The sequence below is a fragment of the Protopterus annectens genome, chromosome 15.part0, assembly GCF_019279795.1.
Source record: "Protopterus annectens isolate FY-2018-M chromosome 15.part0, PAN1.0, whole genome shotgun sequence".
Classification (NCBI taxonomy): Eukaryota; Metazoa; Chordata; order Ceratodontiformes; family Protopteridae; genus Protopterus; species Protopterus annectens.
In genome coordinates, this window is record NC_056749.1 from 140812685 (window position 1) to 140837582 (window position 24898).

The window sequence follows — 24898 nt, forward strand, 5'->3', positions numbered from 1 at the left end:
GCTGCAGGGTTAAGGAATGAAAATGAGCCGTGTTATACCTGTGGTCCATTGTTAGCAGTAAAGCAGTTTCAACCCCAAATTAAATGGAGGGAAACTTAATTTGAAATCATAGACTTCTTAAGGGGTTTGAGACTGCTGAAGCTTCCAGAACATAAAACAGTATGCAACTCAGAAAGAGTTAAATCGTCCTAAACTAGAGGTAAAATCCAAACCTGTAAAATATGACTTGTACGTAATGATTAATTCCAAGACTATTATATACCTTTAATACTTGTCTTTCCCCTTTTCTTGGTTACGGATCACCATAGCAGATCACCAGTCCACAGACTGATTGGCAGTGGTGTTTTTACGGTGTTCAGTTGCTGTTCTGGCACCCAACATTCACAGAAGGTGCGCACACACATATGCACCTACCTGCATGTCTTTAAAACTCAGTTAACTGCAGGGAGGACATGCCAACTCCACACACAAGGAGCTCCAGCTGAGAATTGAACCGGCGAACCTCTTGCTGTGAGGCAACAATGATAACCGCTGCACCACCATAACCAAAGGAAATCCCTTATTTTGGAAAGAGGCAGTAGTAATGGTGATAGCAAAAGAACAAAATGGTTAAAGTTCACCATCATCTTGTAGACTACTGTCTAAATGAAATCAGGATTATAAATTGCTGCAGTTTTGACTAAAAGACTTAAAGAACATGTTACTCCTTTTAATTGATAATGAGCAGTGTAGGTTTGTGGGGGTACAAATATTTAACAATATATTAACAATGGAAGGTTGATGAACCTACTCATTTAAAACATGAGCATTTGCTGATATTGACTCTGGGTACAAGAAAGGCTTTTGACAGGGGAGAGTTGGTACTTCCTGAGCCAAGTATTTTTAGAAATTGGTTTTCTAGATATTTTTTAATTTAATAATGATGTTTAAGTTACAGCTAAAGCTAGAGTTAAGGTTCATGCTGGATATTCTTGTCATTTAATTAGTCAAGAGGCATTAGGTAAGGAAATAATGTCGTCTGTCTATTTGCTTTGTATATAGAACCAGTGGTGAGGCAGGGTAGTATCATGTAGGTCATGAAGTAGTAGGAATTTCATGTTTGCAGGTTTTATTTTGATTTGTATGACTGATAATTAGATACTTGTAATTTTGTTTCAGATACTGGAAATATTTGAGAAAGTGTGTGGACAAAATGTTAATAAGAAAAAAAAATAGACCAGTGAGGAGGTGTTTTGCCCCTTTACTTAACGTTGACACAGATTTGTGCTAGTTTATGGCAGGAAGAATGTATAAATATATTTGGAAATGTGGCTGGGAATAAAAACCCTACATAGATATCCTTTTGCAGCCTTTCCCTGCGGCTGTTCTTAAACTTCCCTTATTCCCTGAACTTTTATTTAATTTTTCTTTCTATGCCTATCCATAGTTTATACAGCTTTTCATAAATTATATAGAAACTGACACCACGTGGTTCCTCTGTGTCCTGTCAAGTTAAAAAAAATTGAGACAAAGATGGAAGGCCCACGAAAACAAACTGCTATAAATAAAATCCACAAGAACTTTAACATTATTCTGTATTGTGTATTCTGTTTCTATTTTCTATGTTTTATTCTTTGTTGCAATTTTTGTAAATAGTATTGAGTGAGTGCTGTGCACTGTGAAATTCTTTTCAGTGGCTCCTTTAAGATGAGGATTCAGTTCCTAGGGGCTTGACGGTCATGTGATTGAACACAAAAGCATTACAATGAGCGTGTACTTCCAGCATTGTTATCTGTTATTTTTTATTTTAAAAGGCTTGTGGTTTAAAGTTATTGTCGATTTTATCTGCAGCAGTTACCTTGGGTTTTCCATTTGTGTTTCACTTGTATTTTCCTCAGTTTGTCTTTTGCTAAGTTAACAAAATTCCAGTAGTGTTTTTCTGAAAATCCAGCTGCAAAAAAAAAAAAAAATACTAAATGGTTTGTGTTGCTGGGAGAATCCCCCCCGCCCCAACCCTGTATGTGTATGGGAAGTGTTGGCCTCTACCTCCTAAATAGTATATACCAACTGCATGGTCTCGCTGCAGTGGAGAACAAGGAAATAATCCCCTGAATGTGTACTTCTGTCTTGCGCAATACAGTACACTGTGATTAACTGAACAGCAATATTCATCTTTTGAATAAAAAAGTGATGATTGTACAAGCCTCATCAAAGCGTAAGTATTGCCACCACCTATTCCTTCTCTCTCACAGTCTTTATCCTTACTTCATAATATTCCAACTTTACTCTTCTCTGTTTAGCCCATTAATTTCCATTTTAACACCTTCCAAACTCCTTTTCCCATTGACCACTAATTATTTTATTTTCTAGCTCCCATTTTAACCTGATTTGTGGTTTTCTCCCTGATTTTACACTGCAGATCTTTAATCCTCAAGCACCTACTTTTTATTCCTTTCTTCATTCTCCATTTTATTTTATGTAACAGTGTACTTAGATTACAAATGGAGTATTGTTTGTAAGGATGAAGGCAATTCAGAAATAGAGAAGTAACTGCATTAAACAAAGTTCAAGGAAAATCAACAAGCACTAATAAAATATTCCTGGCCTGGACTGTAAAAAAAAATAAATAACTTGCATCTGTTTACAGTAGAAGCAAGTACTTGTGTACAGTAAAGTCAGAGGAGGAAGAGGCCATGTGAACAAGTAAAATATTTTAATTGTAGTTTTGATATGAGAAACTGTTTTGCAAAAAGGGAGACAGACTGAGTAATTTACTTAGGTTAGTTTAGGTTAGTGTAATGTAAAATGTGGCATTAAAAAAAAAATCGCCTTGAAAAATAGGTAAAGGAAAGATGGAATGAGAAAATATATATGGTGCGACTTGACTAGCTGAGTCATAGTATACCGATGGTTTGTTTCCTTCTATGTTTGTAGTGATACTTTCATACTAATGTAATCCTATTGTCACAGTGTTTTACATTTTAATTGAATATTTAAGCTGAACATCGGAGATGAAATGCACTTGCACGTGAGGGAGGAGGGGTAATAAGAAGTCTCGGATCTCTGCCTACATTCTTGGATTGACCATCATTCAGTGGAGCATGCTCACTGCCTCCTTCATTTACCATGTGACAAGTAAGACCAGGCTATGTCCATGGAGCATATGAATGCAGGAGCATTTAGGTGCCATTGGATGCACTATGCAGAAGGTAGCACAAGGCTCCAAGCTTACATTTTCTGGGGGTTCAATGCCCAAGAAATCCAGGGTTGTAAAATGAATGAGAGTTTAAAAAAAAGGTTTGGTTTATAAAATTTACTTGGAATGCAATAGTTTGACTTAGAAACTGTTGAGAAAGGTATAGCAGCTGGAAGTTATTTTGATGATAAGGTGGTAAAGCCAAATAGACTTACTGGTTGGGCACAAAAAATGCTGGTGATTTCAGTTAAATGTGATTAAATGACACTGTAATCTGTCGAGTAATAGTGCAATAGCAGGAAATGGGAAAAATGAGCTGCATATTCAAGTTTTAGAAATTCATATGGAAAATAAGTGTCTGTGTAGCTTACACTCTGATATCGGAAAAAAATAAACTTGTTAATAACTTTCCAACTGGGAAATCCGACTGTATTATCACTTAAGGGGTGGTTGAATTGTTAAGCATCACCTATGTGCAGTTATGATCAGTTCTTGCACTAGGGACTAACAGTGGACAGTGCCTGTTGACAAAGAACTGTAACAGCTTTATTAATGCCTGTAGTCCATGCTTCTCAACTGTCCCTAAGTTTGTTTTGCATTTTTACTCTGTTCCCTCAATTTTTTTTTATTGGTTATCGTTTTCACTGAGGATTGCAATCAGTAATGCCACACATTAGAGTTTCTTACTTTTAATTTTTCCGAAAATATATACTGATGAAAAACGTGTTTTTCTGTTTACATTTTAAGTTAGTAACTGCTAAATTTAAAAACTGCCTCTTATTTTGCCCCCTCGTTATTTATGTATTTGTGCAGAATTCTTAAAGCAAGAAAGCTGATAGTTGTGCTGCTGTCTGTCTGACAATATTAAGTGATTTATGGGGTTTCAAAGTCAGTAAAATACTTTGCAATCCTAGATGTTTTTCCTGTTACTTGTAGTACATGGATGATTGACAGCTCCATGCACTGCAAAGAATTATGATTGGGTCTCTTTGATTATTACCCTTTATTATGTGTTCTCCACGTAGATGCCTCAATTTACCTCTTGAGCTTTACTATCAAAGGTGTATTGGCATCTGTGTCTCAACAACATAATCTGTTTAAAACTGCAGACCTGATCATAATCTTGTGTGTCCATTTGTCATGGCATGGCTGGATTGAACACTGGTTTCTTGCCATGCCTTTTTCTTGCCATGTTTGTTTAAATCCTTATTTTGTCAGTATAACATGTTTATATCCTCTTGGATGCATGTCTGCTGACTGCTTTACTGTTTAAACTGTGTCTTGTATGTTTCTTTAATCGGGCTGACACTGTTGTGCAGAATTATGCCTTTGATGCCTTTTCCCTATAATTTATGCCTTTTATGTTTACTTGTGTTCAGAAATATAACTGAATAAACTTGTTATAATTGACAATAGTTCTCTGTGCACCTGAAGTAATGGAGTCAGTCTGTCTGATTTTATGGAATTAAATAATGGTTAATAAACAGTGGTATATGATTTAAGAAATGAAGAGCTGGACTATAGTAGCCTAATGCTTTAGTGCTAAGAAGCAATAAATAAATACATAAAATAAAAATAAGCAAAACAGCATTTTCCTGTCCCACACAAGTACAGGGTTAGTAAGATGACAATTTGCAAGGCATCGTGTAATTTTTTTTTTGTTTTGTTTTTATTTCAGATCGGACCTATGGAAATATCACCAAATTGTTTCTGGGTCAAAGTCAAAGAAGATAAATTTGAAAGCCAAGATCTCTTTAAAAAGCTGGCCATGCACTTTGCTTCTCACATGAGAGGTAACAAAATCAGTTTTCTCTTCACTGGTTTAACTTGTTTGTCAGAGTTCTAATATTTGCATGTGTCTTTTCTTTGCCTGTATCTTTCTTTTACTGATGCTCTTGCGTCAACAGAAGGCGTTTGTTCTCCGCTTAGATGTATGTATTTAAAGCAAGAAATGGCTTATCCTGTTTTGTTTCTGATGAACCAGTTGTCATGATTATTAGTAGTAGATAGGAAATACAGACAGAGACATATACTCTCTTTCAACTTATGAAAAAGGTACTGACACAAATCCACACTCTGCACTTTAGCACTGGAGGCCTTGCCTTGCTTGAAAAGAAACATTGTGATGGTTACATGTGCAGCAGAGAGCTGCTACAACTTTAAAATACTTGTCTAAGTAAAACTATGACAGGCTGGCAGGAACTGGCTGTTCCTGAAATACTTGCTCTGGAGGAGAAGGAAGCGGCTATACAAGAGTGATGCAAGAAATTATATAGGGGATGTTTGCTGAAGGGAGGACAGGAAAGGCAGATGAACAGCAGCGAGTTTCACCTGTAATGGAAACTTTTTTTAGGACAGAAAGGTGGGGAATGGGTCATGCTGCTATAGTGACTAGTGGAGACGGCAAATGATATATTTGAATCAGAGTGATTTTGGTCACGTTGTGACATAGGTGAAGTATAGCACACCCACAGAGGATCTAATTGCATACTCAAGTGGACTCATTAGCTTCTCTTCACTTTTATTGTATGTTTTTTTTTTTTTTTACTTGAACAGAAAATAATTATTTTTTCTTTAAACAGTTACTTAATATTCCATTACAGATGGTCACCAAATATGTATATAAATCTGTACCCTAAGTGGAACAATCATCTTTGAGTAAAAATAGTGCCGTACATGCATTGATGACTGGTTATATTATCATCAGTGGTGGTGGTCTGCTTGTCAGATATTTACAAATCTATATAATTCTTTTTCTGAAGATATCCATTGGATTAGCATACAATTATTTGTAGCTGCTCATAAAGAACTCAAGTACCATATTTAAGTGCTACTAAACTGCTCAACAATTACAGTAATTCTTTCCATAAATTAAATAATTCAAACATTTCTTTTTAACCTGCTTAAGAAACAAAAAATTGAAATCAGTTTCATGCAATCAAGTTGGCCATCCTCTTACTCTTTGCATGATATCCTCCTGATCTTCTCAGACTTGCAGCTTGTAGCATTTTCAGAAAATAGTTTACATTAAAAAAAAACAAAACAAAAAAAAAACGCTCCTTTCCAAGTTATTAGGAGTTTTAATCTTAACTGGGGTTGACTCAGTTACATATGTTACTGGCTCTGAACCACTAAAAAAATGTTTATTTTCTTAAATTGGGATGTCTAGTTGAGCAGAGCTCGTTTTCTTTAGAGGCCATCGAAGAACCGCTCCTTCAATATGAATACAAAAACATTGCAGGAGTTTTACAGTTTTGGTAGGAGTTGTATTGTTAGTACAGTAAAGTGCACAATTGTAATTGTGGAAACGTCCTATTTAAATATGTCTGCAATATTGGTGGGAATGTTAACTCCTAGGAGTGAAATATTTATGTGGCTCTCATTGTGTATTTAACTTAGAGTTTGTTACTAAGCAGGGTGGATTATCAAGACAATGACAGGACAAGAAAAAGGGAAGGAATGAGGAAGATGAAGGAGACAGCCGGCATGAAAAAATGGGTAGTGAGGTATGTGGTGTAAAGGTGTTTAGAAAATGTCCTACTTAAATGCTATAACTTGATAAACTAAAATGACAAAACATCAGGATAATGATGGTACATAAATCCCAATTAAAGTGAATGAAAAGACTCCAGCAATGGGTATATATCATAACATCGAATGAACAAAATCCCGAATCGCATTACATCGAACACAGAACATTGAACGCAAATAGCCCGAAAGCTCAGAGTTCCGAAACCGAAAACCACAGACGTACATGATTGGCCTTCATGAAGCTACACATCCTGAGGTCAGTGAGAAATGTGCAGTAATATGAATAACGTACGTATAACTGAGGCTTCCAATGCTGTGGTGTGATCTTGGAGTTGGTATATATAAGTAGGGGGTGTGGGGGACGCAGCCCCCCACATAAGGAATAGTTTGTAGTTTGTGTGTTTTGCGTTGTGTATTGGAAGAATGGTTGTGTGCTGCTTCACTGGATTGTGTTGGAATGACTGAACAGCTGTGGTTTTGTTTACTGCTGTGAAGTGTCAGTTTGCGCAGGTGAGTAGATGGCCAAGTGTTGCTGTTCGTAAACTCCGTTTTTGGAATTATGAGCTTTCGGTGTTCGATGTAATCCGATTCGGGATTTTATTTGTTCGATGTTCCAATGTAACACCCCAGCAATCTAATGCTGCCTTGATAGCTCCTGTAACCCGGCTGCAACAAAATCCTGGAAATTCTGTTTCCTTTCTTTTTGCTAAATGAAAATCTGTTAATACAATTTGATGTAAAGCAAACATAAATGCTGCTATTACTGAAATAAAAACTTTTATTGTTTTCATTTACTGTGTACATGTGGTCTCAGAAGGTTGCATGTTAAGGTTCAAAATCCTTTCCACTTGTTAAATTGAGTTGTCTGCAAATTTCTGCTGCCTTCAGTCAGTCTAAATTAGAACTGGAAGGCAGTTAAATCTTCTATTTGGGATAGTTAAACACAAAATCATAAAACTACTTTCCCAGTTTACAGTCTGTCATTTGTTAGTGGAGATGGAGTGGGGATTTCTTATTCCATGAAAGCGTTAGCAGATACTTTTATTCATATACTGATTATCACACTAGTCAATGGATGAGAATGTTGGTTACATAGTGGTCTGTAACCAAAATATTGGCACACTAGGGTGTAGAAGGGCAATAGGAGTGTGCCTGTATTTGTGGGGGGATAGCCGCACTGCTTCTGAGAATGATTTTCAGTAATGCCATAAGGGCCATTGTGCCTTCCTTATAACTACTGCAGTTAAAAAAAAAAAAAAAAAGACAGTTGGGTATGTGCAACTCTAATATCTATAATATACTGGTCCAGTGACCAATTCAAAATTAGGTGCCTTACCAAAAATAAGATAAGTGCACCAGACACACGGAAGGCACTTGTTTGAGCAGAAGTGATAAAGTCACAGCATTTTAAGTCTGCCACATGTTCTATCTCTTGCAGTCTTACTGTTTTATAGAAATTTTCTGAACGCTTCTAGACAAATGTTATAAGGTTCCCAGATTTCATGATCTACTTATCCCCATCTTTTAAAATCGGTTTCTTCTTCCTTGTCCTTGATGCAACATTTGTTTCATCATGTCTACTGCCTTGCCTTTGAAATATTTCAGGACTCTAAGCACTGTGTTTAATAAACTCTCACCTCCTGGCTGGTCACAGTCTGTGACGGCATGACAAGTGACATACTCCCCATCAACTCATTCAGACCTGGGACTCTTGCAGTAGTAAGTGTTCCTTCAAATCCCAAACTCAAGGAACTGGTTAAGCCAACCTTGCGTCTAGTTTGATTCAAATAGCCACATGTGATTATATTTAGCTGTATCTTAGTGTTTTTGGCTCTTCAAGACCTTAAACACCATTCTGCTGTGACACTGATATCACTGTAATTAGCAGGCAGAAGCAGGTTTGTTTATATGTTGAAGTCCTTATAACTCAGTAGCTCTTTTAAGGTCCCTATGGGCTTCTTCCTTTTCTGATCAGGGAGTTCACCATTTCTTCCTCAGTATGACCTAAAGAGACTGACAAACTCTTCCTTGTTGTCATCTCATTAAACTGGTCACGTATTTCCATTTATCTGCACATGGCTCAGTTTGCACAAAAAAATGTCAGTTATAAATTTGGATCTGCCACTCCCAACTCAACATTAACCTGTTTAGCCACCAGCTTATCTCAAAGCACTTGAGGTTTTCCACCCTCTCAGATAGAATCCTTCATCAGATTTTTTTAAGTGACTTCAAAAAGTGACATTCAGTGTCATTTGCGAAGGACAAGAGAGAATATACAGCATTACAAGAAACAAAGAAAAATTCTACTGATATATTCTGTTTTGGGATTTTGTGAATAGATCAATAATTTCAGTGATTTACATTTCAGCTAAATGTTTCATTGAAAGTTCTTTCACTGTTGGTGGAAAATTCTCTTTACTTCACCGTTGTGTGTCCTTGGAGTAGGTATATTTACATTTGGGAGTGGGGTGTCCCCCCAGTATGGAGGGTACAAGGAGCTTTATCCCCCTGCAAAAAAAAAAAAGATTTTTCTCCCATTTTCATCAAAAAAGCTTTCGGTGAAACATTATCAGAGTTTTTGCTGTTGGGAAGAAAAGGTGTTGATCTCTTCAAATAATTCTACTCTAATTTTATCTCTTTCAGACCTCAGTCTTTTCAGCAGTTCCTTAAATATCTTAGTCAACCGAGCTTCCTGGCTAAACTGCTAAATATGTAATATGTAGACCTTCTCAGAAGAACCAATACTCTTATCTCAGTCATCACATTGATAATTTATTGCCAGTGCTCTAGTTTTGAATGTGTTAGTCTTACAACATGAAGAAATACCAAGCTTTTCCGGGTTGGGAAAAGAATATACAAATCTAGTTAAGTCTTGTCAAGTATTGTTACCCATATTAATATAATATACAGATGATTGTCATGTTATTATAGCTAAGGGGTCTAGATACAACTATGACAAATACCTTCTGAGTCCCTCCAGATAGATTTAAGAGGATCATTTTAAGACTCATTGATAATGTTCGATCAGGTCTATACATTTCTTCAAGAATCCAAAGCTTCATTTAGTACCACTCTATCTAATGTCTTTCTCTGCCCAGGTATACAATTGCAATCACATAGTTATTCTGTTGTGCTGCCTTCATCAGTAAACATGTCTTTAACATTTCCTACATGATCATGGTCCTCGGGGAAACTGGTTGCTTCAGGTGTGACATTTTTCATTTCAGTAACTCACAGACATGTTACAAAGAATGACTCGGCAGCATGCTGAAAGCTCCACAGTCGTCAGTGCATGTGATTACTTCAGCCTTTATTAAAGTCTCTATTTCTAGTGCTTTAATATTTTCTTAAAAGTAAGTATTAGCATTCTGTCTAGAAAGGGTTTCAATGCCATGACTCCAGTGACCTCATGGGATGGCTTTAGCATCCTCATAATGCTGAAAAAAAGGATAAGGGGAATTATCAGAAAATGGATGTTTTGCCAGTGTTCCATTAATGTACTTTGTGCTAGTCCTTTAATATTACTGTGTTGTAGTATATAGATCTTTGTATGCTATGTCTGAAATACTTCCTTATTTTTAATTTTGACTTGCATTTAATATCGTAATCATATTCATGTTAAGGCCCTGTCACATGAACTGTGTGACATAATCCTCAAAGGATGATGTCACAGACACTGAGCTGAATCAACTTCCAGGGTAAAATTGTTCAGTGGCAGCACTGAGGCAGTTGTAGGGTTGAGAACATCTGGTAGTTCTCTAGCCTGGAACCATTAGTTTCTGACCCATACCAGTGGGTGGGTCTGGTTTCAGGGGAAAGAAGACCCTCAGGCCACTGGGTAGGAATTCCCTGTCTGTGTAGCAGGTCATAGGCAACCTTCTTGCCTTTTTGGATGTTTACTCCCTCTAATCAGCCTTTGCTTAGACAACAAGTGACTGCTGCTGTCCACAGAACAAATGGACTTAAGACTCATTGTAGTAAGGCTGATGGTCAGTAAGTAAAAAGAATGAAAAAGAAACGAGGAAAGATATTGTCCTTAATCAAGTTAGTAGTCTTTTGCAGTAACAACCTGGATAGGAATCAGGATGTACAGAAATGCAGGATGTTGTTTTTAAAACACAAACCTTGATGTGTCAGGTGATGTAATGTAAATTAGGTTGGACTTGCATGTATCGTTATATGTAAACAATCGTTGCTTGTACAATTTCTGTTTTCCTCCAGTAGTGATTCATTGTGTGCACTCTTTTCTATTCTCTCTGTAGTTGTCTGGCAGTGGAATTAGTATACGGACGTAAAGGGGTGTAGGAGACAAATGAAGGAATGCATGGCTGCTTGCTTCCCTGCAAAAAGCCCATTTAAGTTACTTTTGTTTTAGCTGATGTCTTCTATTAATTTTAATTCTTTTTCAATGATTTCTAATGTAATCAAACTGTATATATGCATGCATGCATGTATGTATGTCTGTGCGTGTGTGTCTATGTCTATGAAGTAAGGAGTAAACTATACAGTAGGATTTGCAGATGAAAACAGTAAGAAATATATTCAGGAGACACCAAGTTAAGAGGACTTACAATGAGTATTTATTTTATTTGTACAGCCAGGTCGGGTGTAAGGCAAAATCACTTAACAGAATCTGTACACTGATAGCAACAAATAAAATCTGTCAAAGTTGTTAAATCTGTGGTATTATTTGTGTGTAGTGAAGATTTGTAACGGTCACTTTTTTTTTACCTACTCTGTCAGGTCATTAGGTTTTATATAAAGAAAATGTCAGAATAGTTTTTTAATGGCATTCAAGCCCCATGAGAATGGAAGTTAAAACTGCAAAGCTGTGTATGACATCTTTTGACATGAGTGATATCTTGCCACAGCAAATTATGTATTGTTGCTGCTACAACATCCTGTATAAGGATTCATTGAGGTAGATGTAATACAGTTCTGTTGGATGGATAGATTTTTGCAGCAAACAGTGATGCCTAGAACAATTATTTGGCTTTCTGTTTATTTTGCGTTCTGTCATGACCTACCTGAAGATGTGTTAAATTCACTAATGTTTAACATAATGTGCTGTTGTACTTAGGTTCTCCATTCTGTTAGTCACCCACTTTTCTCCATCTCTCAGATGTGAAGATGACTCTTCCTGTATGACTGTTCAGTGGAATTTGAATTTAGTTTTGGCCCTTATTTTATGACATATGCTTGTATTCATATTCTGAGCAGTGGACACCCTTAAGTCTCAGCTGTGTAGCAAGCAGTGATTGTGATTTATGTGATCCCTGGTAATTCAATTCTAGTAGTTTTTTTTAACTTGATCTAAAAATGAATCAGTGGTTTTGTTCATATACATTGTATCTCTTGTTATATTATTTCACCTATTTAAAGCTGTTATGTTTCTTTGTATGTATTTATATGAAATGTAATTCTGACTGAGATTGACAGTATACTGTTATGACTGAAAAATGGGAAAAGGAGATGTGATATTTGTGTGTGTGTGTGTGTGTGTGTGTGTGCGCGGGTGCGTGTGTTTCTCATTGGGTGCGGAGTGTTAACAGAGTAATGCTGAAAATGTCCACTCAAAAAATTAAGAAATACATGTCATCATTTAGTTAAAGGTACATATATTCATGTGAAACTAACATGAGCTCTAAACAAAGAATTTAAAACACAGAAGCCGAACCGATGGAGCGATTTAGTAATACAAAGTAAAAACATAATAAAAGATAAGTTCTTTAATCTAACAAGTAGTAGACGACTTCAGATATATACAACAATCATTCAATACAATAAATAGATTCCCTACAGGTCATGTGGTGAGGAAACTTTTTTAAATTTAAAGGTACATGATGTATAGTTAAAATTAATTTGGATCCACTATAAATAACATAAACAAATGAAATGCATGCATTCACGTAAACTGTTTGGATTACTTGTATTTGCCTTCTCCCTTCTCTGACCTTCCAGTTTAGGAAAGCTCCTTTAATATCTCCCTTAATATGATTATGTGTATTATTTGTATCTCAGTTCGCCTCTCCTGGTGTTTAATGAGGAGACCTCTAGTTTCTGGGTAAATTCTTTCCTAGGGTGGTATAGACAGATCTTGATGAAAGAAGGTATGCTTACCCTTAGCAAAATCTCTTGTAATTTATAAAGTAGTTAAGCAATGACCTTCTGTTGTTCACTGGGCTTTGTTCACAGAAATGCTTTAGGTGCAGGTTTGCACTAAATTGCATTATAGTGAGTTGGTGGGAGTGAAGGATTGTGGAATGGTTACTGATACATAAACTCCATTGTGAGGTGCTGGGAAAAGTGTGATTCTAAAGTGCATTACTTTTACAGTATGCAAAATGTATTTTGTGCTGATCTGAAAATTCATGTTCTTTTTTCAAGATAATTCTAATGTTTGGAAACATCTTTTTAAAGAAATGCAGAACATTCCACTGTACATGAATCTTGTGTGTGATAAAGGCTGCGGAATACCTGGATAACGTAACTATCATTTGCATTCTGTTTTCAGTGTGGAGGTCCAAGTATATCCAGTGATTTTTGTGGCACACGGTATGTAATAGATGTAGAAATGCAAAAGTGTAGTACACCAAGAAAAATGTTTTAATTTCTCAGGTCACATAATGAAAATAGTAAAGTCAATCAGAAATTTAAATTAATTTTTTGATCATTAAATTGCTCAAGACATTTGAATTACTCTATATTTTAATAAGGTTTATACAAGTCACATCAATGAGGTAGATACATGCCCAAAAGATAAATGCGATGTCATTCGTATGTACTGTCTCAGTCAAGTCAGGAGGATAAAGGACTTATCCCCTCCTCTAAACATGCCAGCCCCAGAATCATTTCAGAGCATTTTTCTAAATGTATTTTCATAACTTTTGATACATTTCCCATTAAGTTTGGCAAAAAGTCTTGCATCAGTAATCTGGTACTATACAGATGCATTCATGTAAATTAGACAAGAGATGCAGAAGTTGTAACAGTGCAAACAGTTGGAATTAGCTTAAAATGTCTTTTAAATGTCTTGTGCTATTATATCTAGTACATACACACAGAGGGTTTATTGTAAAGCAGCAAAGTCATTATTGCCACATGCTGCCCTTTCTGTCATGCCACCAGGACTAATATCTAAGGATAACGCAGGTGACCCTAATAAGTGTTTGCATTTTGTATCTCCTCTTCGGTTTATACAATCTGTGGAAGGCCATCGCCATGGTAGATGATGTTACTCCATGTATGTACCGTGGTTGTACATGAAGGAAAAGAGCAGACTATTTAAGCACCACCACCAAGACCTTGAGGAGCAAGGCCCGAACTAGGAAAAGTGTTTTGGTGAAAGGATCTGCACTGCTTGTGATCTGTTCTACTGAATCTGTGCTCTGCTTTGTTAAAACCACAACTTGTTCTTTTATTGTGGTCATAGCTATAGCTCATACGGATGTGCATAAAGGGCTTGTTAGTACAGCCTCACCTTAATTTTTAATCCATATTTCTTTGTCTATCATAGCACTGCGGTGGTGGTGCTGCGCTAGCATTGTCGGCTCACAGTAAGATGTTGCCCTGTTCGATTCTCAGCTAGAGCGTCTTCTGTGTGGAGACGTGCGTGAATGGGCGTACCTTCGGTTGTGCGTCAGGGCCGGCAGCTCGGCATGTAAAAATCTACTGCCAATCATTAGTGGACCGGAGTTCCGCTGTGGCGACCCCTAACCAGGAAAAGCCAAAAGACTCATTTCTTTGTCTATCGTGTGGATTTGAAACTTTGTGATGGACTCCACATGGGTGTAATGATGGAGAATGTGATTTACTTGAGTATTTAACTTATATTTACTGTCTAGTTTAGTTGAACGATAACCGGAATTTCCTGATGACTTCGCAGCCTTAGCATTCGCATTTACATTTTTTCCTGCACTTCACACACACACACACACACACACACACATATATATATATATGTGTTTGTAAATGCCAGCACTTGCAAACGTGATGTTTTCTGTGCTTTGCTGTGTAGTTTTATACTTGTGTTAACTCCTAACTCACATGTACAGTTGGGAAGTCAAATTGTGACCTTTTTGTGAAGATACAGAGTCTGAAGAAAAGCTGCCCAGTGTTTTACACTTTCTGACAGTACACCTCATCTCAGACACACACACAGTTGTCACAAAACACAATGCTCGAAGAGCCCATTGGTCTCAGGTGTCATTTTATCATTTCATACACAAGGCTGAATGATTATAGTAACAAAAATGCACCTTTTCAGTTTGGTTCTTAATAGGTAGAGGAGAACTGCATGAAATTAATGTACTGTAAGGAAATTATTGTGATGAGAAATTTGAAAAAAAAAAAGACTACAATTTAAAAAAAGAACATTCTGTTTAATTTGTAATGTTTCCTGTCTGCAACCTATTATTTGTAAACACAGAGGCATTCCTCCTCTGGTATTAATTTATATGAATTACCTGTTGTAGATGCTTTGTATAAAGTAGTTGTTATGTAGTATGTTGGTGTTCTGTTGTTTGCTGCTATAATAATAGCCTGCCACTTTGATTCTGTTTGTGTTTTCATCTTCTTTTCTCAAAAGGGATATGTACATCAGCTGGGATTATGTGTATTTTTTTTTTTTTTTTTTTAATAAAAGAGTGGATTTTATGGCAGGATCATTGTGAACTGTGCTTTCAGCACTGGAAAGGTATTTGTGTCTGGGATGTCATGCCTAGGATTAACAGAAACAGAGAATAGCAGGATGTGTTAATGATGCAAACGCAGAAAGTACAGTTTGGTCCTACGTTAGTAAAAAGGAAAATGTTGGCAGAATTTTAGTAACATCCATATTTGGTGCAAAGTTCATTATGTTCTTTACCGATCACATTAGAGTGTCTTTGTTGTTTGTATTACATCAAATACCTTCTTTATGTGATGTTCTGTTGTTGCAATTAATGCATCATTGAAGCTGCAGTAATGTGTTGGTACAGTTGGTTAAAACATGCTAAGGAAGAAACATTGTATTTAAAGAAGTTTATGATCCTTTTCCAAACAAATCTTGATCCAGTCTTGTAAAGTATTCCTCTATATTAATCTCTATGTGAAATAAAGGTACCTTTGGAGGCCATGATGGTAACGAACCTCAGGACAAGGATTTAGTAGTTGTTTCTGCTCATTAATTCAGTTGGAAGAGGTTATTTCATTAATATGGTGCTCATTCCTACTAACTATGCAAATCAAAGTGATGGTCAACACAAAGGTTTTCATCAGCTGAATTTCTGTTGCTTGCAAAGTCGTTTTGTACCCTTTCTAGATGACTAATGTGTTTTACTTGAACAGACTTTAGCTATGCAGATAACTGTGTGCAATCCATTAGGACATGTGCATTGTGTTTTATTGATGGTGCATCAGTGTTGCAGTCATAGTTGTATGTCATATACATTGCTTTATATGACGGTTGTATGTTGATGTGTGATTCAGTCTCCTAGTTTGACCTGCAGAACTAGACACCATATTTTTCAGTGTATGTGCAGTCAGCAGACACTTTTTGGAAAACTGTTCTCCTCTCTTAGTGCCATTTATTTGCTTTCTGCATTGCAGTCTTCACAGGGGAGCTGCCTTTCCTTCACATCACTCTTCTGTCAATTATATTGATGTAGAGATCTGCAGAAAAGCATCCTTATATTTCCAGCTCATCCGTAGTTCTACTTGCAGACCGTATCAGGCTTGTAGGCATTTCCTTATACATTTTTCGTTTTATTCCACAAATCTTGTGGACTTAAACTTAATTTGATATCTGTTTTGTTCTTTTTGTTTAAATTCACTTTCAGTAAAATGAAATTATTTTTTCACTTTTTTAAACCATGCTAGAGCCGATATTTCTAGAAAGTAATTCTGTGGCATGGAACCAGTATCACTGTACAAGCATTCTAGTTGTATGTTATATTAAGGCTTTGATTGCCATCTTGGGCTTTTATTTTGTCAGAAGTTCAGTCTTTCAGCATGGAAATGTTGACTGGATGATGTCATAGGTTCATAGATTAGTACTAAGCTAACTGCCCTTGAGAGCCATTTTAAGCCTAGCCAATTATCCCTTGTGAGACTCAAACCCTGCACCTTGTGCTTGTAAGGCAAACACCTTAACCTTAGGCCACCCTCCCAAAGAAAAAGAATACCTGTCATGTCTGCCTCTTTATTATATAAGAAGAAAAAGTGAGGTTAGGTAGAGGTCAATATCCGAGATTATTTGAAACCAGAAAAGGGGCCAAGAACTGCTTTGAAGAGGAGTAGCTCTGTTTCTGCTTATTCTTCATCAATTTGCTTGATGTGCCTGTTGAAGGTTGTGTCTGTAATATAAAATAAGGGGGCCTGTGCACCTGCACAGATAGTCTGCTGATCTGCAGTTTGCCAGTTGACAGAAACTGTCTTCCAGTCTGTTTATGCTGCATTATTAAATGAAGAGTTTCAGGCTAGTTACATAAGACAAGTTTTTCTTGAACCCTTTGGTGGGTTTGGAAGATACTGGCAGTTAGAGCAGAGGATTAGGGTTATGAGCTGTTTAACAACATGCTGCCTGTGATAGAGGGGTTGATTCTCCTTGGCCTTCATTTGCCTACTGTGTGACCTTGAGCAAGTCACTTAACCGGGGAGTACTTTGGGGGCAATTGAGAATTTGGGAGAGGTTTTTCCATGGTCTCCTGGACTGCTGTGTAACTACCCATGAATCTCTGTTTAATTTGAGCTATGTAAATTCCATTTGTTTTAGGGGGTTAGGAGTTTGCTATAATGGTCAAGGGGTTTACCTCACATACACAAAGTATAGAGTTTGATTCTCATGAAATGGAAATTGGCTAGGCTTAAAATGGCCTACAAGGACAGCTATCCCAGTAGTTGCCTATGAGCATGTAAAGAACTGACTAAAATCGGTTGCTATGCAGTTCATTAATTCTGTAATTAGTCTAGTGTTTCCGTTTTAAATTGAAGGTTACAGTCGTCATGTCTCTCACTCCCTTGCGGTTATTTTCCTGCTTCTCTTGTCCTGCTTTATTGCTGACATCATAGCTTATTAGCTTCTTTCCTATACATCTCTGTCACCTCATTTCACCACACAGCCTGGCCTGTAAACTAGTAACACCAGAAGTTGATGGTCTTGGTAACATTCTATCCCCAACCCTTAAATTATGTCAACAATGTAATGCCATCTGAATGTCTCCTACTAAACTTTTCCTGAAGTCTGTCAAGCACCTTTATCTCCAATACACTCAGATAATCTTGTCCTCATTGTGAAACCCTGCCTTTTACACGTTCTCCTAAGGGCTGAAAACTTGGCACCCAAACCAAAATTCTGTTAACAGTAGAAGTGACTAGCTCAGTATCTGTTTCACTGCTTAAATCTCCTTATATGTAGACATTTGACAGAGTTGCTTTAAGCCTACAAAATATGCTACCATCGTTTTAGATAAGATGTCAGACTTGGTCCAAGACTGGGTGGTGGCAGTGTGCTTTTCTGTTCACAAATACTTTATACAGCCTTCCTCTTTGCACAGAATGCCTTTCTGAATGAATGGATGATTAACTATCTCATACACCAGGATGCGGTAGGTTCTCACTTGAGGCATTATGTTCGACTATCCTCCTCCTCTTGTCAGTACAGTTGCCATCATCCCATATAATGCACATTTATTTTAGACGTTTTAAATATATATTGTATACACAGTGTTTTTAGTGAAGTCAAATGAATGTAAATGTTTGATTGGCGGTATGGATGCATGCAACCATTACTGTGGTTTATAAACTGGAACAATTTGAATTGTTAAATTATTCTGAAGAAGTCCCATAGACATGGAGAATTAAATCACTTACTCAGAAGTTCTTGTGTAAAGATGTTGCTTCATTATATCCTGTACATTAAGTAAATTGATCGGAAAATTTACATTTTTTTTAATGAGACTAACTTGAAATGCCTTGGGTAAGACTGCCAGCATGTAGGTCAACTGCTTTATGACCTTGACCCTTCCTAACTAGTTTATACTTTCATTTTCCCAATTAGTAATTGATCATCAATCTGTTTTCAGAGGAATTATAATAAACTTACCAGAATGTTGTAGATCTGTTCATGATATCACCAATACTTTACTTTTTTCAACTGAATTATAACAAACATACTAGAATGTTCTAGGTCTGTCGATATCCTCACTACATTATTTGTTTGTAGGTGGTTTATAGTAAACATATGAGTGTTGTAGGTCTCTCGATGCATTCCACAGATCTTCCATTGACCTTTGTCCTTTGAACTGTTTTTTTTTAAATAAAAATCATCCCATCCATTCTGAGTTTTACAAGAAGGCTTATGTCAACTCTAAATGAACCTGTCCTGCGCACCGTTGCTTGCATTTAGTGACCCCATGCTATATTCCTGAGTGACCCCCTGCTATATTCCTGTACTAATACTGTGATTACATAGCGTTTCTAGGCAGTTCTTACCTACTTTCATAGCTTAATTTTATCGCTCACCACTAGAATGGTTTTATGTATATTTGTTCCCAATTTCCATGGTCCTAAAATCCAAACTTTGAGAATGGTATAAAGTGTGAATGAAAGTACAACAAAATACAGTTTCTCCAATCTTGTCTTTGGTAAGTAAAGTCAACAGAGGATCTCGTACTGTATCAGTGCAATGTCGGGGGATATCACCGGGGACTCCTGTAAATGTTTTGCTATTCTGTTCTCTCTCTCTTCTTTTAGGTAAACTGAGTTTGTCATCTACATAGCTAGTAGACTAAATCTGTATATTTCTTTTCCATGCTCTGCTACATCTTAGCAGTTTCCAAAATACACCTACAGACTTTTATCCTATTAGTCTGCATAGTTCTTTCATTGCTTCACACCTCCTGTTCCATAAAATTACAGCTACGGATATAAAAAAAATTCGACTTCACCAGATAATGTTTTTGGTGTTTATCTTTTCCATCCCCCATAGTATAACTACAGTAATGTATCTTCTTTCCTCCTCCTGCTGTGGTCACATACTGCCTTCCTGGAAAAATATAATTATATCCCTTCCAGAACTGTCATTAATGAAAATCATAGTAGAGGTGTATATTTGGCCACACAGTATGGGCAAGTTGTTCCATTTTTAATGAGTATGGCCTGCATCCCTCTCTCTCAGTATGATGACTTTTACCATGGATGTAGTAGCAGATCTACCTTGAACAGGCTAGCAACAATTTTATGGCACAGTTGGCAAGGGGCTTCTCATATGAGCCCTGTGTATGGATTTCAGATATGTCTTTGACATGGTATGCCATAAATCACTATTTTGTTAACTTGAGAAGCTTGGGTTAGACAAAGGCCATTCAAATGATCCAAAGTGTTCCATATAGGTAATAGTAACTGTAGTGGAATAGAGGGTGAAACCCTGACTACCACCCAGATGGACCCTTGTTTGATTAGCATCTCCAACACCAGCTGGAGCTGATATGGAGAAGAGTTGATTGATGAGGTAGCCTTCTTACCACTTCTCCAAGGGAAAGAAAGTGTGGAGTTTTGTCTGGACATACTTTCTATATCTGAATCAGTGGTGGAAACCAGGGATCCCCCAAGAAGTGTTGTCTCAAGGGGTACAGGGTTTGTCAAATTTGTTGGACATAGAGGCAAGAATATTTCAAAAGACTGAGTGTACATCAACTTTTGGATAATAGTGAGAATGAGCAGAAGACATGAGACTTAAAGCAAAATTCTGGGTTCCAGCAAGCAGATGGTAACATCACACTCCTGGCTCCATAGAGTCTCACTCCAGCAGAATGAAAAGGCCAGTCTATGGGATGGCTCAGAAGGAGGGGTTGATGGTTGAGGGGGAGGGGCATCAGAAATCCAGGCTTCTTTAAGGGCTAAACTGGCCATGTTAGTCTACAAAATATCTTCTCTTCTTTTGATATCACACTATTGGGGCTTCCCTTTGGCTCTGTTTTAAAGTCTGCCTTCTCGATGCATATAATGGAATTGTGACACCAGACTTTTTATTTTCTTGTTAACATGCAAAGTTAGTTGGTCCAGAAACAGATGACAAATGATTATTAACTGTTTTTCCTGACATATATTCATAGACACACTGCAGGTATATTTCTCCTACATTACAATACCAAATCAAAGCTAGTCATGTAGACATTTTCTACCCCTGGCTAACAATGTGCAGTAACAATTTGGTTTTACTAAGGTCAGGCCAGGATGTACTATTCATTCAGAAACTCCTCCAGATTTATTTATAATGGGCTGGAATTGGTGCTGCTCAAAACTTCCAAAAAACAATTAATGTTTCAGCATTGTGTACAATACTCTGTAATACCCACAGCTTTTCTATTTCTTTGTTGTCTTGATTTAAGTACTTCAGATTATGGTTTGACTTCCATCCACTGCCTCACTGACACACCACCCTAGCTGGTAATTAAAGTTTTTAGAACTGGAAATTGCCTAAAATGTAACAAGACTCATAACTCTGGAAGCAAATGTGGGTGGTAAAATATGTCCCAGTTCCTAAATGAGACTATACTGTTCCTGTTCATAGCACGGGTTTGCCTGTAAATGTTGCTAAGCTACAAATAATGCTAAATAAAATATGAGGATTTTGGCTCCTTGTGCAGCAGATAGGAACATCAAAGAGTCTCCTTAATCATTACAAACTCTGTCCCCATACTTGTTCCCCACCGCCCTATCATAGATAAATGGCTTCACACTTAATATTGTTCCTCTTCTGCTCACACCCTTTACACAGCCCAGGAAGTATCCTCTCTCCCTCTCATAACAAGGTCCTCTTTTTGCTCAAACATTCAAATTTCACTCTGTCTTCCTAGTAATTACACCTGCAGTTTAGAATGCACTGACATCCAACAATTAAATAACATTTTCAGGCATCGGATGCCGACTGCTTCCCTCAAACTGACTTACAGCAAATGCTTTACGACAGATACTTTATACATTGCTTTATGTCATGAGCTAACACATTTATTATAATTTCACTGGTTCTTCCAATATACAGTGCAAAATATAGCATGGCAGTGGGCATTATCTGTACTAGTGTCTGACTAGTTGAAAATAATGACCACATCTCACCCTGGCTGCTTTGCTTATTCTGACATGCATAGGTTCTTCCTGTTTTGCTTTACAATGCTGCTCTAAGTAACTGTAAACCTTCCCTTTCTTTGACTTACTATCGTAGCCCTACAATGTTACTATAAATAACTTTTTTTTTCTAGAAATGTCCTTCAGGATGTCTTAAATCATAACTGCATTTGCTATGTTGCTATTCATATAGTAACCCAGGCTTCGTGGCCAGGTCTTGCTGAGTTCCTTTTGACAGTAATGAGTGCACTGTTGTTTGCTTTCTTTGGTAGGTTTAATCCAGGGTACTCTCTAAAGTGTTTGCTCATGGATTATGCATATGATTGGTCATACTGAATAATACGCACCCTCTGTATCTGTATCGCACATGGTCCTGATTATATTTAACAAATTTGTTCATGATGCATGTATGTAATGTAGAGGGGTATCATTTTGAAATTGAGTGTAGTCTTATATGTACTCTCTCTCTTTGTTGTATTTTTGCATTGCACACTTTTAGTATGGCTCATTGTTGCAAAGGGTCTGTGGTCCAGTTGTGCTAAGATAGTTGAATTCTAATTTTTTTTTCCTTTCTGCATAAGTGATGTCACTTTATGAGAATGAATAACTTTTCAACATTTGCCTGTTGGAAAGTACTTGAAAGTTGCTCTTGAAGAGTTTCTATGCACGTTTTATGTGAAAGTGAGAATATGTCTATAAGCTGAGTACTGTTGGGAGTAAATAATGCACACGGCTGTTCAAAACTATTAACTCTTATGAAAGGTACTGAGGTAGTGTCACAAGGGAGCCAATGTTTTATTTTTTCCATTAATAGTCAAATTCTGTGCCACAGCTGGCATACCTGTCAACTATCAAGAATTATACCGACTGTTCAGATTTTTTCCTCATATTTTTGGTCTGATCCTTGCAAAATATGTGGCTTTCTGGCAAATCATTAAGTTCGTAGGTAGTTACTAAGCAAGGAGTCCAGGAGACCATTACAGATTCTGGCCTAATTCCTAGTTGCCCAAGACAGTTGTCTGGTTAAATGACTTGTTTAAGGTCACACATTAGGCCCACCTATACACTGTCTGCCAGCATTGGTCCACGCTCGCTCACATGCTTTGTTCAATCTAGAATCTATTATCCTTGCATTAGAGTTTTAGACTTGATGTGCAGAACATGCATGTTAAAATAAAATTTGTTACTCTAACAGCTATGTTTATATGAGCAGTACTTAAAATTTGTCCAGGATTTTGGGCTTTTGTTATACCCATTATTTTTGGCTTTGTCCAGAATGATTACACAAAGAAAGATGAGAGCTATGATAGTAGTCTGTTTCTTAATTTCTGTACCGGACAAAATGTATATGTACGAATGTTGACATTTAGTGAGAGAAACTATAAGCTTGTACATTTGGGGAAGAGAAAGCTTTCTTTTTAAGTACAGTACAGGGAGTCTGAGCTAACTCTTAACATCTACATGTAGAAACTGCGACAAAGAACTTGAAAGTCAGGGACATCTCTCAATCAGGGTTATCTAATTGGCATATAATTTACATAGGCACCAACTCAGCAATCCTTCCATTTAAGAGGGTTGTGGGATAATACACAAACACAAAATGAAACAGTAATGACAGTGACACAAGAAACAAAAGGATGCAGAATACATATTTTGTCTCTTGTGAAAAGACTGCATAGTAAAACCCTGACCATCTTACACTTCTAACATTCATGCATAGACAATTAAAATTAAACAGAGCGATACACAAACTCCCTGTCTGTAACTTGACTTGAAAGGATAGTGAGATTTTCACAGCCCTTCCCAACACTCAGAAGTAAACAAGGTAAAATATTCCATCCCCCTGAACAGTGTACTCCCCAATAACGTCTCTTTTAAGTTCTCCAATAGCTGCCTTCTCTTACAGGCATCTGAGTCTCTTTTCAAACTCATGTCACCTGAAGTACAATCAGGGCTTTCTCTCTCAGCTCCATGGAACTGCCATATAGTGTTTGTTTTTTTTTTAACTGTGTCCCTTTTCTGTGTGGATTCAGAAGCATTTTTTGGGGGTATGACTTCAGCAGAATCCCATAGTTTGCAAATGTCAATGGGCAGGGCTAACTTGGTATTACAGGTTAAAGATTTACTTGTAGTTCACAGCTTTCACCCTCTGAGCTTGTACATTTCACCCAACCCGAGGACATATTCACACCATATTTCCCAGTATATACTCCCTGTCAACTGACAGTACAATTTCCACTATTTCACAAACACTGTTATTGTTTTTTATTTGCTTTTTAATTCAGCTCACCCTGACTGGCATTTGCTTTCTGGCTTAGATAGGATATGAAAATGGTTGAGGCTATCACTTTCACAGGACCAGTGCTAACTACATCCTAAGTAACCTAGGCCAGCTAGAAGCCTGGGGAAAGTGGTGTCAGTGGGCAAGCATTTGCAACCTCCTCTGGCATTAGGACTGTGCAATGAAGCTATGAGGAATGTCCACGTGCAGCACTGCACACCAGCCACCAAACTCCACTCTGCATCCGTGATGCAGAGATTGTTGTTTTGCATTGTCTCATTAACTCCATAAGTGCATAGCCACAAACATAGTTTTACTTAGACAGAAAAAACACACATTAGCGATAGAGATCTATCAGCCCCCATGGCATATAAGCCCTGTGTTTGAGAGGGTTTCTGCTTGTTTGCACATCGTGCAGCACCACACACTGCCGCGCAATTGTGTGCCATAGCTGGACAGATCATTTTGACAATTTTTCCCTTAAATACCTTAGTTCAGTCCACATCTTTAGAACATTTCTGGTCTTAGAAGTATTGCTAGTGAGCTGCGTCTCTTGGCAACAACTGCCATTATGACTCTGTCATAGCTCATGTTGGAGTGAATGACCCGAGACATACCTAACTGGACTATATGAAGAGAGATATGATTGAACTCTGAGTATATGTTCCTGGCAGGTATGTCCCTAGCCTGGAGCAACATATTAGCCTTACCTAGATTGATGCCACAGTATAAACAAAAAATGATCAATTTCAATAATTGGTTTAGTTTTTGGTGTCATTCAAAGGGGATCCAGTTTCTGTAAGCCT

The 24898-nt window shown here is 37.2% G+C and overlaps 1 protein-coding gene across 2 annotated transcripts in view; it reads left to right on the forward strand.

The window, feature by feature from the left end:
- The window catches only part of DIAPH2 (diaphanous related formin 2), a 5354951-nt gene that overhangs the window by 2337454 nt on the left and 2992599 nt on the right, over positions 1 to 24898 (forward strand). For both annotated transcript variants that reach the window (XM_044057628.1, XM_044057629.1), the window contains exon 17: positions 4854 to 4968. In XM_044057628.1, coding sequence (XP_043913563.1) covers positions 4854 to 4968 — 115 coding nt within the window. The remainder of the gene's footprint in view (positions 1 to 4853; positions 4969 to 24898) is intronic.